At 27.3% G+C, this 14,410-nt stretch overlaps 5 protein-coding genes across 5 annotated transcripts; 2 read left to right on the forward strand and 3 right to left on the reverse strand.

The window, feature by feature from the left end:
- Nucleotides 1-12: 12 nt before the first annotated feature.
- LOC122718939 (U7 snRNA-associated Sm-like protein LSm10) lies at nt 13-6,145 on the reverse strand. The gene is made up of 3 exons (XM_043944358.1): nt 6,006-6,145; nt 5,819-5,936; nt 13-104 (listed from the first exon to the last, which is right to left on the reverse strand). Exons 1-3 carry the CDS (start codon nt 6,143-6,145, stop codon nt 99-101), a joined length of 264 nt encoding a protein of 87 aa, XP_043800293.1. The 3' UTR covers nt 13-98.
- LOC122718489 (acetyl-CoA acetyltransferase, cytosolic) lies at nt 372-3,222 on the forward strand. The gene is made up of 8 exons (XM_043943569.1): nt 372-510; nt 1,122-1,243; nt 1,644-1,756; nt 1,899-2,098; nt 2,206-2,435; nt 2,503-2,691; nt 2,756-2,918; nt 2,997-3,222. Exons 1-8 carry the CDS (start codon nt 462-464, stop codon nt 3,113-3,115), a joined length of 1,185 nt encoding a protein of 394 aa, XP_043799504.1. The 5' UTR covers nt 372-461; the 3' UTR covers nt 3,116-3,222.
- Nucleotides 3,625-5,350, reverse strand: LOC122718482 (5'-nucleotidase domain-containing protein 1). Its single transcript, XM_043943556.1, has 2 exons — nt 3,876-5,350; nt 3,625-3,762 (listed from the first exon to the last, which is right to left on the reverse strand). Exon 1 carries the CDS (start codon nt 5,348-5,350, stop codon nt 3,887-3,889), a length of 1,464 nt encoding a protein of 487 aa, XP_043799491.1. The 3' UTR covers nt 3,625-3,762; nt 3,876-3,886.
- A 406-nt stretch (nt 6,146-6,551) lies between the features above and the next one.
- On the reverse strand, nt 6,552-9,583 carry LOC122719042 (transforming growth factor-beta-induced protein ig-h3-like). The gene is made up of 13 exons (XM_043944566.1): nt 9,372-9,583; nt 9,152-9,250; nt 9,020-9,084; nt 8,804-8,949; nt 8,568-8,747; nt 8,198-8,498; nt 7,926-8,135; nt 7,708-7,845; nt 7,516-7,631; nt 7,245-7,435; nt 7,004-7,175; nt 6,825-6,947; nt 6,552-6,741 (listed from the first exon to the last, which is right to left on the reverse strand). The coding sequence occupies exons 1-13, from the start codon at nt 9,479-9,481 to the stop codon at nt 6,598-6,600; spliced, it is 1,995 nt and encodes a 664-aa protein (XP_043800501.1). The 5' UTR covers nt 9,482-9,583; the 3' UTR covers nt 6,552-6,597.
- Nucleotides 9,584-11,113: 1,530 nt separating this feature from the next.
- LOC122718357 (excitatory amino acid transporter-like) lies at nt 11,114-14,362 on the forward strand. The gene is made up of 9 exons (XM_043943324.1): nt 11,114-11,639; nt 11,705-11,795; nt 11,878-12,076; nt 12,169-12,379; nt 12,436-12,714; nt 12,792-13,025; nt 13,127-13,321; nt 13,390-13,524; nt 13,603-14,362. Exons 1-9 carry the CDS (start codon nt 11,566-11,568, stop codon nt 13,811-13,813), a joined length of 1,629 nt encoding a protein of 542 aa, XP_043799259.1. The 5' UTR covers nt 11,114-11,565; the 3' UTR covers nt 13,814-14,362.
- Nucleotides 14,363-14,410: the final 48 nt, after the last annotated feature.

Consider the following 14,410-nt stretch of genomic DNA (forward strand, 5'->3'; position numbering starts at 1 on the left):
AACAAACGAGCACCACCACGACACCACGATTGGTGGTTCAGCGCCACCTGTATGCCAAATTAGAAGTTAGCCACCCGATGACGTTGATCAGGGATGTATCACATCTAACATAGTAAAGATCCCAATACAAATCATATAAATAATGTTTAATCGAGAAATAAAACAAACTATAATAAATCTATTATTCTCGTAATCCTTATAATAAAATTAACATCAATCTTAATTATAATCTTAAAATGAATAAAATATATAATAAAATAAACTTTCAACAAAAAGATACATGAGAAATTGTTCACAAATATGGACACCTAAATTTCGTTTGACATACTTTCATTAAGCCGTTACTGGCACATATCACTACCTCTTCAACTACTTATTTCCGTTACATCGGTTTTCCTGGCGGTAGTCTTCGTTCAGTTGTCCAGAAGATTTTGAGGTGTAATTTACAATAAATTTTCAATATGAGTATCAGTGATGTTGTAATTATATCGGCAGTTAGGACACCCATAGGTATCATTTTGCAATTTGTAAATTTAAATTGTGTACTAATTGAAAATAATATTTATTTTATATTATACTATATTATTAATCCAGTTTAAAAATAATTTTATAAATAATTACATATTTGATTAACTATTCTTTATTTAATATAATAATGATGTCTTTTATTAAAAAATTTTAAATCTGATATATTTTTATTCTAATTTAATTATATTTTAACAAATTAATTTTTAATTTAATTTTATATAATCATGCAATTCATATTCCTAACTTACTTATGTCTTTAGTTTAAATATTTGAAATAATTATATATTATACTTAAAATAAATATATATAAATACTTAAAATAAATATATTATACTAATATTATTGATTTTTATAATTATTTTTATTTATTTATATCATTTATTTAAGTATATTTTACTGTATTATTGTATTGTATTACTATATTATCTATATTATTTTATTTATTTAGATATATTATTTTTTGCTAATTTCTATATCATATTATATTATATAATTCTATATATATTTCAATATCATATATATTATATAAAATTTAAAAAATTTTTTTCTCTACAATGAATTTCAAGTTTTATAAAATATTTTATTAATTTTAGGATCTTTCTGTGGTTCCTTATCATCACTGAAAGCATCAGATTTAGGAAGTATAGTTATTAAAGAAAGTCTTTCAAGAGCACATCTTAAACCTGAGGATGTTTCTGAAGTTATATTTGGACAGGTAATATACTCAATAAACAAATATGAATTATATATTTTTTTTTAAATTTTAAATTTAATATTATTTGTCTTTCTAATAATCTCTAATAAAAAATATGTGAAATATGCAAAAAATATATATATTATATAATATTTAATACTTTAATTATCAATATAATTATAAATAAAATATAAATATATCGATATAATTATATTATATAATTATATTTATATATAGATAATTATCAATACCAGCATAATAAAATAAAAAATTTAGAGATATATTTATAATTGTATATCTATATATAATATTTATAAGTTTATACATAAATTTGAATTTTTGAATTTTTATTTTATTTTATTATACATTTCTACATCTTATAATATATATCTTAAAATATAAAGAATAATTTCCATTGTAGGTATTAAATGCTGCTCAAGGACAAAATCCAGCAAGACAAGCAGCAATAAAAGCTGGAATTCCTATAACTACACCTGCTTATTTAATTAATATGTTATGTGGTTCAGGGTTAAAGTAAATATAAACTTTAATCTCAACTTTTATTAAATTATATAATAATAATAATTTTATTAATCAAATTTAATAATATTCAGAATTTATATGTTTATATTTATTATTAATCTGAATATATTTGATAAAAGATATATATTTTTAGAGCAATAATCCAAGGATATATATCCATAAAAGCTGGTGAAAATCAAATAGTTATAGCTGGTGGTCAAGAAAGTATGAGTCAATCTGCACATGCAATACAATTTAGAAATGGTGTAAAAATAGGAGATTGTCGTCTAATAGACACTTTAATATTTGATGGTTTAACAGATGCATTTCATGGAATTCATATGGGAATAACAGGTATGAAAGTTATAATTCTATCTATAACTCTATTTTGTAATTGTATATTTGTACTGTATATTTTGTAAAAAATTCTTTTACTATATATAATCTTTTTACAAATATAGCTGAAAATGTTTCTAAAGATTTTAATATAAGTAGAAATGAACAAGATGAATATGCAGTTAAATCTCAGAATAAAACAGAAACTGCAATTATTGAAGGTTATTTTAAAAAAGAAATTATTCCTGTAACATTATCTATTGAAAAACGATCTGTTATCATGGATAAAGATGAATATCCTAAATTTGGAACAACTATTGAAGATCTTCAAAAATTAAAACCAGCTTTTCTGAAAGTATGATTAGTTGTATTTTTTTTTTTTAAATTAAAATATTTATATATATATTATGATATATTGTTAGGCTGAAGGTACAGTTACAGCTGGTAATGCTTCTGGTATCAATGATGGAGCAGCAGCAGTAGTTCTTATGTCAGCAGACATTGCTAAACAAAAAGAACTTTCTCCACTAGCTAAAATTGTTGCAGTAGCTCAAGTTGGTGTGGAACCAAAAATTATGGGTATAGGTCCCATACCAGCAGTTGAATTAGTGGTTAGTATATAAAATTTTAAATATGTTTCATAAATTCAGATAATAAGATATATCAATATTTTAGTTACAAAAAGCAAAATGGACAAAAGAAGAAGTAGATTTATATGAATTAAATGAAGCTTTTGCATCACAATCAATAGCATGTATAAAATCTCTTGGTTTAAATCCAGACAAAGTTAATATAAATGGAGGAGCTATTGCTTTAGGCCATCCTATTGGTGCATCTGGTATAATAGTTAAATTATTAAAAAATATTATATTATATATCTATAGTATTTGTATTACATTTAATTATTTTATTACAGGTGCTAGGATATTAGTAACTTTATTACATTCATTAGAAAGAATTAATGGAAACAAAGGTATTGCAGCTTTATGTATTGGTGGAGGAATGGGAATAGCTATTGCTGTTCAAAGAAAATAACAACCACTTCAGCTAATTAAATGTTATTTATTCTGCAAATGTAAAATTTTGTTGGTATTGTTATTTTATAAGAATATTTATATATGGGCATATCACATATAATTTTTAATTTTTGTTATTATTGAATTATTGAATATTTTATTATTATTGTAATAAATATTAATTAATGCTATTATAAAAAATATAAAAAACTATATATTGAAAATATAGAATTTATAATAGCATTTGTTTTATAATATTAGTAAAGCTAATGTAGTTATATAAATTTATTTTATTTATATTTGTTTACATATTAGCTTTTAACAATTGTAATTGCAATTTGTACAAAATAACCAATTTTATAATAAATTCATACAGTATTTTGTGCAATGCATGTTTATATAGAAGTTATTTTTGTACACAAAAATAAATTGTAAATAAATATATTGTAAAATCAATTTGCATTAGTTAATGTTTAATTAATTTCGTTTTTGTTTAATTTGCTTTGCCTTTTTTCTATCTTCTAAAATTTTCTCCATTGCTGCTAGTCCTTCTCGTTGTCTTTGTTCAGCACGTTTTGTTTTAAATGTACGTTTAGTGTGTGTTAAGTCCTTTTTATTTCTTAATAAATATTGCAATTGTTCCTTGATAGCTGGTATAATACGTATCTTGAATTAAGAATATCTTATGTGGTATTAGAATGTTATAATAATTGTGTTAATATAACATGTTAATTATAGAAATGTCATTTAGCAAATTAATGAAAAATATATCTTTATACCAGTGACAAATTTAAAATGATGATATACTGAGTGGTACTGCAGGATAATATCCATCATATTTCTTTCCATCTTTACTAAAACACAGCCAAGATTCTTCTAATGGTTGTTGAGCTATTAAATCTACTTCAGGTATACAAAGTTTTGAATATTTTTTAATAACATGTCCCCATAACGAATCCATATTAATCTTTGCATCTTTTAAACAAAAATAAGAGCCCCAAAATATTGAATTTAATATTTTTTCATCTGGATGTGATAATTTTTGATGAATCATTCCTTCAGACATTTGTTCTTCAATTACAGCTACTGTATCACATTGTACACATGAATTTGGTACATAAATATCTTGTAAAAGATTATCACCAACATATATACATTGAGGATTTTGTTTTCCAGATATACGTTTAAAAAATTCAATAAGTTCTTTCCAATTACCTTGGCTATATATACCACCTTGTTTTAAATCTTTGCTTTTTATAATATTACCTTCTTCATAATTTATAATCTCAAAAAATGGATGTTTTTCAGTAAAAAAACGAGGTTTTCTTGAATAACAAATAATAATATCAAATAGTGATTTCCAATCTTTTCCTAAAGCATAAGTAGCAGTAAAGTCAACAACATCGATATATGATGTAGTAATAAGGAAAGTAATACGATGTCTTTTTAATTCTTGAAGCCAATTTATAGTTTTTGCAGTACATTTATACATATATTTATGAGGATTTTCTTTTAGACTAGGATAAAAATATCCTTTGCCTAATTTAAAATTTTCTTTTTTATATATTTCAATCAATCCATCTAACATGTCAGGCCAAACATTATATGCATTTAATGGTTCTTCTTGTTCTTCATCGAGTGTATCTATTAATCTTGCAAAAATAAGAGATGAGGAAATATCAAAATAGTCTAATAAACTTCTCATTTTCATTGATGGAGGACCACTCCATGTGGATAACATATCATTGCAAAAAGCATCTGTGATTTCCCATCTCTGTCCGGGATATATTTCTTTAATTTTTTCAATACTTAATAAATTAGTTCCATGACATGCTCTTTGAATTATGCCATCAGCATTAATTCTAAGTATATTTCCTTTCTCAAAATCTAAGAATAATCCTTTCTGCATAAAGTCTAAGTCTTTATCTTGTAATGGCTTTAATAAATATTTAGAATTATATCCTTTTTCTGATATTAAATAATTAGCTAATGTTTCATATATTAAATACACTATGTTTGTTATATTGTAACGTAAAAGTGTATGATCAAAATCAAATCCAATACAATCATAATCAAGGAATTTAAATGCACTCATGCTGACTTGTGTTGATGGAGTAATCGATGCTCTTGTATTATATTGTTTTAAATGTAAATATTTAAATAATTTTAATTTGTCACTAGTTTTATACCACAAAATATTTTGCACTTGTAAAAATGTTAATGATTTATAATGTAAATGACAACTTTTTATCATTTCTGTATCTATTTATGTATATATATTTTTTTAAACATTACTAAGTATTTAATACATATTACAATAAACAATGTTTACAATAAACAATATTTAAAAAAAGAAAATTGTCTTGTATTTGTACTTTAAATATTATCTATTGTATAAACACAACTTATAAATACAAAAATACCTAGACAATGTATTAATAATATGTATATGTATAATAAAAAATAAAAATTATCTTTCCTGATCTTTTATTCCGTAATAAATTTTATGTAAAACTTATATATAATAATAATAAATTTAATGTGAAAATTAGATATGAACTAATATATTTTAAATAATATATATGCATTTACGATTAAAGTAAAATGAACTAATATATAATTATTACCAATATACAATATTATTACCAAAATGAAAAAATATTTACATTAATTATATTAAAATTTTACAATATAATAGGACACATATTTTAAAACTACTTACTTTTGGTGGAATATGAACGAATCGGATATTTCTTGCTTGTACGAAGAACATATCGTAATTGTACGAATCACCTCTAGGATCTATGAAGATGCAATCTTTCATTACAATATTCATGTAGCTAAAAAAAAACAAAATATTTATGCAAGATTAGATTAATAATAATAACATATAAATAAAAATTACTTACGCATCTGCATGTTCTACTATACCATAAACTGATGCTTCGTTTCGAAGATCTATAGTTGTACGTACATTTTCAACAGCTTTTAATAAAATAGCTAAACTATTAAAATAAAAATAACGTTCTTCCTTCGATTCAGAAATCATGATATAATACAAATATATATATATAATAATGCCGGTAAATATTTATATGAATTGTTCTATTATAAGTATAGCCAACCATATAAATCTAATAATCATAAAGGAACTATATTTTTTAATACGATTAAAAAAAATTATAGAAATATTATATAAATTTTAAATTAATGAATAAATGTGTTTTATTTTTTTAATTACAATATATCTGTATTACTATTAATATTAGAGATATTTATATTTATATAATTATATTTATATATTTATTTATATAATATTAGATATATAATTTATATTTATATTTATTATATAACATACATAAATGTACATATGGCTTATTATTTTTTTTTAATTTTTAATTTTTTAATTTTATATATATATATATATATATATTGTTATAATATAATATTATATATATTGTTATAAATAATGTAAAATATAAATGTGTCTAGTTACTTGCTTTAAAGACACATTTTTTTTACAATTCCATCATATGTTCTTTTATAACCATGTGGGCATTGATCCGGTAGTAATACAGAATTTATTTCATGTGCAATTCCAGCTTTGTTTAAAATATCACTTTTTACAAGAGTAGCATCATTTACCTAAAAAATTATATTTTTTAAACTAATAATCAAAATTATAATATGATATTTTATTTTCATTAAATTATGAAAAACTTATTTACCAAAATTTTGTTATTTTTTCTTATAATATTTATCGGATTTCCTTTAGTTCTTACAGTATACTGTAAGTCTGGCATAAAACTTTCAGCAAGTAACATATTATCCACAATATGATTTTGTAGTGTCTAAAAGTAAATGAAGAAATTATTTTTAGTTAATTTATCTATAAAAATTATATTACTTTTGTTAAATAATTTCTGTCATCTAATAATTTTTGAAGTTTAACACTCCCAAGCTGTTTGAATGCTTCATCCGAAGGAACAAAATATGTGCATGTAGAATTTGCTCGTTTGAATTGATCATATATTTGCGGTTGAACACTTTTGATTCTTTCCATTGCATCTAACCAAATACTGTAACAGTTATTTATTCATATTTCTCTTATTTTTCAAATTCTTTTTCTTTTAAGAACGAATTTTCACCTGAAATTGCCTTCTTTTTTTAAAATATAATCTAAAGATTCTTCTGCAGGATGTAGAATGTGACTGATAACATGTAGAACACCATTACTACATTCTCGATTAGCTTTTATAATTAATGCATTTTCTATTCCAAAATTATAACGATAAACTTGAAAGCGTAATGGAACTCCCATTTCAAGTGTTCTAACAATCTAAATATAAATTATAATTCTTGAAAATTAAATGTTATAAGAAAAATATATTAATGCCTAATAAATATAACACAACTTACTTGATTGCTACTAATTTCATCAGTGAAGTATATTCCCGTAACTATATGATTAAGAACAAAATTTCGAGCACTTTTTTGATTTCTTTGCAATTCTATAAGTTTTTGATTAGATAGGGCTATAAAAAATTTTATATAATTTTATGTATTAAACTTATTTTTAATAATATTTAATAATAAAATTCGAATACGTACAATGCATTGCTGTTTCAGAAGGTGCAAATATTGTGAAATGTTTCAAATGTCTTAAATTTTCTTCTAATTCAGCTGTTCTAATTATTTCTAAAAATGTTAGTAATCTTTCTTCCTTAAGCACATCCAAAATTGTTTTAACTAAAATATATATGAATTATAATATAAAACTCTTAAAACATTTTTAAAAATCATTAAAATGGAAATTATTTATTTATTACCTCGATCTGGAAGTAACACGCGATCAAGAACGTATAGTAATCCATTTTTTCCATGATACATTTCATTTTTTATGTTTGCGTTATTTACAATAGGTCCATGTGGGCCACAATTTAATTTTAATTCCTGTTTTTCCATCGTGCTTGCGTGATATTCCGAAATTATGTTTGGCATGCACACAGGGTGTGTTACAATATGTTGGGCAATTAATGCTATACAAAATAATAGTTTTTACAAAATTAGGTCATAGAAAATACGTAAATATATTACGCACCATTTAATGCGATCGGATTTTCTAATATATCGGTCAATTGTTTCCTTGGAATGTGATGGAAAGCTTCATCAGTAGGTGCAAAAATAGTACATGGTATATTACTGTATCGAATCCTTTTCCCTAAATCTGTGCTTTCTAACGCTTTCATAAATATTTCAAATCTACCGTCCCTCGAAACAAGTTCAATGATGTCTGAATTTTCAGACAAAGCAAGATCTAATACACCATCGATTACATGTACGACTCCATTACTGGCAATTTGATCTTTGCGAATAATTCGATGACAATTTACCGTTTCCATCTACGCAAACAGAGATATGATTTATCATATCTAATTAGTAATTAATTGTTCGCAATCCATATTACTTACTCCACTGGGAAATTTATTAATTCTCAAAACATTTCCTCGTAATCGTGATGGAATTAAAAGATTTGCTTGCCATTGATTTGACAATACACGTCTATCTATTATATGATTTGCGATCAAATTTATATATCTATTGCCATCGTGTAACGATTCTTGATGTATACCTTTTACGTTTAAGTAATGCTAAAAATTAAACAAAAATGTAAAAGTTAAAATTGTTAGTTATATAATATATATACTTCAAGAGCTTCATCGGATGGAACGAATAATGTTAAAGGTGGACCACTCATTAATTCTTTTGCAAAGTTTGAACTTTCAATCAATTTTGCGAATTTCATTGAACCCACTCGACGCGTAGTTTCTATAAGATTTATCAGCGGTTTGACTGAAAAGAACCATAAAAACATAATTATTTAAGAATAAATATAAGAACCTAATAAAATTGAATCCATTACCTCCTGTGCATCCAGGATGGCCAGCGACTTTATAATATCCTGTGCAACATTCGTATTTTATAAACCTATAAACGAAAGTACTTCAGTATTTGAATAAAAGCTATATTGTAAGTAACATAATATTACGCTTACGTAGGTTTTCCACAAATTTTTCGAGGATACCATTGTTTATTCTCGGTATAATAAGCATAATTTATATCGTCATTCACTTCTACGGCACATATATTAGGTCTACAACAAATAAAAATATGAAATTATGAAATTTTTTATAAAAATTGAAGATTCTTAAAAATTATTCTAAGATTCAAATAACATTTAAAAATACATATGTATAATTATATGCAAATCTCACCCCTGTCTTTGTGAATTTTCGATGTTCCACCATGGATTTCTTTGATAGGCGTAAATTACGTTAAACACCATCAATGATACGAATATTTTCGTTATAATTTCATTGAACATATTTTTACTACGAATCAAATACTGTCGCGATAAAAAAAAAAAAAAAACTTGAGAGAGATAAATGAAACTTCTTGGACTCGAAGAAGAATCGAAATAATTCAATCTGCAACAGTTCTTAATTTAAAGACTATATTCTCCCACCCCATCTTGAAAATATGTCTGTTAAAATGGATATCGATGTTATCTATTGCAACATATCGTATTACATCTCTCAATTTTCGCAAATCATTTCTATTTCTAAATGCATTTTACATATGTATGGAATTGTAGCAATGTGTTTCAAATTAATATATATATATATATAATTTATTCAATTACGAATAAAACATAAATTTTGAATAAAAAGTATAACTGATCTTAAAATTTTCCATATTTATTCGATTATTCGTAATTTTATTCTCAATAATAAAGTTTATTCCTAAACATATTTTTTTTTATTCTCCTTTTATCCTGTTATCATATAACGAAAAATCGTATAATTTTAAATATTTTCTTGACGTGACAAATGACTTACGTATTGTACATCTGTACGATCCACCGTGAACTCAATATTAGTTTGCATATATAGTCACTCATAGCCATCATTATTGGAGAAATTGGGTTACCTCCCAACGGATATACAAAGGGGCCCTACAAATTGGTCCATATCCTATGTGCTTTCAAAATAATCCATCATAAACGTTCCAATTCCGATCTGCATTTCCCATGTTAGTGATCATAGGAAAGTACATCATATTTTAATTAATTTCGAATTTCGTACCATATTTCAATACGGATGTAACATGAAATATACGATCCACTTATAAATAGAATTCCAATATAACGCTGCATTTTGTTTCAATCGCGAATTCGTCAAGCCGACAGAATTTCAAATTTCTTGTTAAAATAATTTTAAACATATGGGCCGTTCATTTCTGTAGATATAATCGTAATTTAATCTTCAATCTATGATTATAATGTAAATTACGATGCCTTTAATTCGATAAAATTAATTATTATTCCAACTGGCAAGTGCACGTGGCACATCTCATTTACGCTCGCGAATTTTCTTTCAAATGTACTTTACTCGGAATAATCGTACTCGGAATAATCTTCTAATTGTAAGATGCAACGACGTTTCTTTAACGACTTTTTTCGGAATCATTTTCAAACGCATCTTATCTCTATTAAAAAAAAAAGAAAAAATATCACGTATAATTATTCGTATAATTATCAAATAACGAAACATTTAATAAGACGTAACATTATAACAGATTTTAATTACTTCGCAGGGGGTTGCACGTCAAGGGATGAATCGTTCAAGTTCTCCATTTAGAGCAATTTAGTCGATGCCGTAGATCCAATAGAGACGGGTCTATTTCTGCGAAACATACGCGCGTGGTACATATTTGTCTCCCTTCTGCTTATTCAGTGCCGTGCGACCCGTTGTGATGAGTGCCCTCTTCCTGTAGCCGGCCATCTCTCTTACTCTGCCATTTGTCTCCCTTTACTCTTACGATCTTCACCCTCTGACCCCTCACGAGCTCTAATCAGCTTCCTGTATGGGGCATATTATCTACGTGATGGCAAATTGTAACGACGCGATACCTAGCCAAGTCCCGGGTATTCAATCATACGGTAGTCTCTCGGCAGTCCATTGCGCGTAAAAGACCTGCCAAGATCCACGGTTACGGATACCATTGAGCTTGTTATATACGATTCCCTCGTATTGGTGCTGTGATCCTGAACGTGTACAACAGCTATCAAAAGATTCAGATTGTGACATCTCCATTTTACCGCGGTGTTCATTCCTCTTCATTGATATTCGCTTTTTATTTTTCATCGACAATAAACAATGATAAACAATTTTACGATTACAATGATCCTGTGTTGTACGTAAGAGGAATACGAAGTTCTTTTTTTTTTTTTTTTTGGTTTTGGTTAAAGAGAATTTATATAAGAGTGAAGAGGTTCGTTTTGAAAATAAATATGCTGCAGCGGTGAAAGCCGCGGTATGAACGGGTACGAATTCTCCGTGATCTTCCTCGGAAAGAAAGGAGGAAGACTGTTTAAAAGATCTTAAAGTAATCACCGAATCGACCACGATGTCTCTCGGGCAACGTATATCTGGGGCCGTCGCTGTCCTCAGAGGCACTTCCGAAGTCAAAGAGGCCCAAACGTAAGATTTGTGAATTTTCATCATATTTTTTTACGAATTGATTTTTAACCTAGATCAATTTCTAGGTCAACTTCCGATGAAATCGAAAAGATAACCACTGTGGAGGAAGAAAAAATTTGCCACAAGGCAATCACCCCGCTCGACAGATTGCAACGAGTTAGTCGTATCAATGTATTTCTTCTTTCGACAGTTTTTACGTTGTATCTCATTCATATCTCGTGTTTGAACGTGAACATAGGTGGTGGATTGGTTCAGGGAGAACATGCTTTTGGTCTTTACGATCGCTGCAGTCCTGGTCGGACTTATTCTTGGATTTCTCGGTCGATTAGCTAATCCCACGCCACAATCAATTACTCTTATCAGTTTCCCCGGAGAACTTCTTATGCGACTTTTAAAGATGTTCATACTACCACTCATTGTCTCGTCGCTTATCTCTGGTAATTATGCAATATTCTGGAACATACATTGGAATCATACACAGTTGGTCTCTAAGTTCTCCCTTCTTTTTTTTTTCTTTTTTCTTTTTTAGGAATGGCACAATTGGACCCTAAGGGTTCAGGAAGAATGGGATACAGAGCATTGTTATATTACACCGTAACGACCATTCTCGCGGCAATAGTTGGTATCGTAATGGTATTAATAATCCATCCCGGTGATCCTAGAATTAAATCTGTTATAACCGCGCACAAGGCGGACTATACAAAAATTTCTACGTTAGACGCTATCCTCGATATAATTAGGTACGTGAAATATATGAGAAATCGCGTTGTGTATTATCGGCAAATACCATTTCTAGAAACATGGTGCCGGAAAATTTGGTGCAGGCGTGCTTCCAGCAGGCGCAAACTACTTACGTGACGAAGGAAGTTGCTATAGGAACTACAAGTGAAATTACTCAAATACAAGAGGCAACGTTAGTGTACAAGGATGGAATGAATGTGATGGGCATGATAGTGTTTTGCATCACATTTGGACTTGTTGCTGGACAATTTGGCGCTCAAGGGAAATTAATCGTCGACTTCTTCATGGTTTTGAACGAAATAATCATGAAACTTGTCGGTATTATTATCATGTGGTGAGCGGTATTGTCAAGATGATAATTTAATATAGTGCTTGTTAAAACTCGCTTTCAAATTTTTATCTCTCGTGTAGGTACTCTCCGTTCGGAATTATGTGTCTGATAGCTGGTAAAATAATGTCGATTAACAATTTGACGGCAACTGCTCAGATGTTAGGCCTATACATGGTGACAGTCATATTGGGCTTATTGTTTCACGCAGTAATCACTCTGCCAACGATATTTTGGTTTTTAACTCGAAAGAATCCTGCCACATTTTTCAGGGGTATGATGCAAGCTTGGATGACAGCGTTAGGAACAGCATCAAGGTAGTATTGATATTTTCTTTTCTTTTTTTTTCTTTTTTTAAGTACTTTTATTACTCGTATTACAATTATGTAATATTTTTTTTCTTTTGTAATGTCATTAGTGCCGCAACTTTACCTATAACTTTTCGATGCCTCGAAGAAAATAATAAAATCGATTCACGTGTAACACGATTCGTAGTAGCAGTTGGAGCTACGGTAAATATGGATGGAACGGCTCTTTACGAAGCGGTTGCCGCGATTTTTATCGCACAAATGAATGGAATTTCGTTAGGATTAGGTGAAGTTATAACGGTCAGGTTTGTATGATCGATACCATAGAAGTATGCGACTATTATTTATTTATGGATCACCTTCATCTACGTAGTTTCACAGCTACCTTGGCAAGTATAGGTGCAGCAAGTATTCCCAGCGCGGCTTTGATTACGATGTTAATAGTGCTTACAGCTTTGGGTTTACCAACCAACGATATTTCTTTATTGTTTGCAGTTGACTGGATGTTGTAAGTTTGTTATTTAAAAAAAAAATAATGCGACGCAAGATGGAATAATATAAATTTTTTTGAAATTTTTGTTCGAAGGGATCGAATCAGAACCTCGATCAATGTTTTGGGCGATGGATACGGGGCTGGAATAGTTTATCATTTGAGTAAAGCTGAATTGGATAAAATGGATCAAGAAAAGAAATTAGAGGGTCTTGAAATGGGAACACCTCTTCAAAATATTTTGGAGAGCTGTCAGCAAGATGATACTACACTTGCTCCGGAGGAAAGTTCCGAAACAAAGATTTAATTTGCAAGAATATTGACTTTATTTCGTATGCTTTCTTTAATTTCTTGAACGGTAACATAAAATGAAAAAAATTATGCTCACTCACACATTCAAATTAACTTAACACATCGGCATCCATTAGGATTGACAGAAATAAAATTTTATCTTTTCACTGTCAAAATTTTGAAATTTTAATCATAATAAAAATTAAATAAATAACTCTAATAAATCATGAATTTTTTAAAAATATAAAACAAATATAATATAGCGATATACAAAATATCAAAAACGCGAGCATGTTAAGTACAAAGCAATATCATTGTGAATCGGATGTTGCAATTTTAAGAATTGATAAAAATTAATTGAAAATTATATTGTACAGAAAATTAAACATAAAATTTATGTCTGAATTTTAACTTATCATTTTGAGATTATATATGTGTTATCGTTTATTGATTTTAATAATGAAATAAAGCATTTTATTCTAATCATGCTTCGAATATTTAAAAAAAAACTGTGTTCAGTAAGTAAAGTGTTATCATATCAGACAATTCATCCTACGATTTTATGTTTTTTATGTTTACATTGTTTATATACCATGTTACTTATTATATATAT

This window comes from Apis laboriosa, unplaced genomic scaffold, assembly GCF_014066325.1.
Source record: "Apis laboriosa isolate Shangri-la unplaced genomic scaffold, ASM1406632v1 scaffold11_cov152, whole genome shotgun sequence".
Lineage (NCBI taxonomy): Eukaryota > Metazoa > Arthropoda > Insecta > Hymenoptera > Apidae > Apis > Apis laboriosa.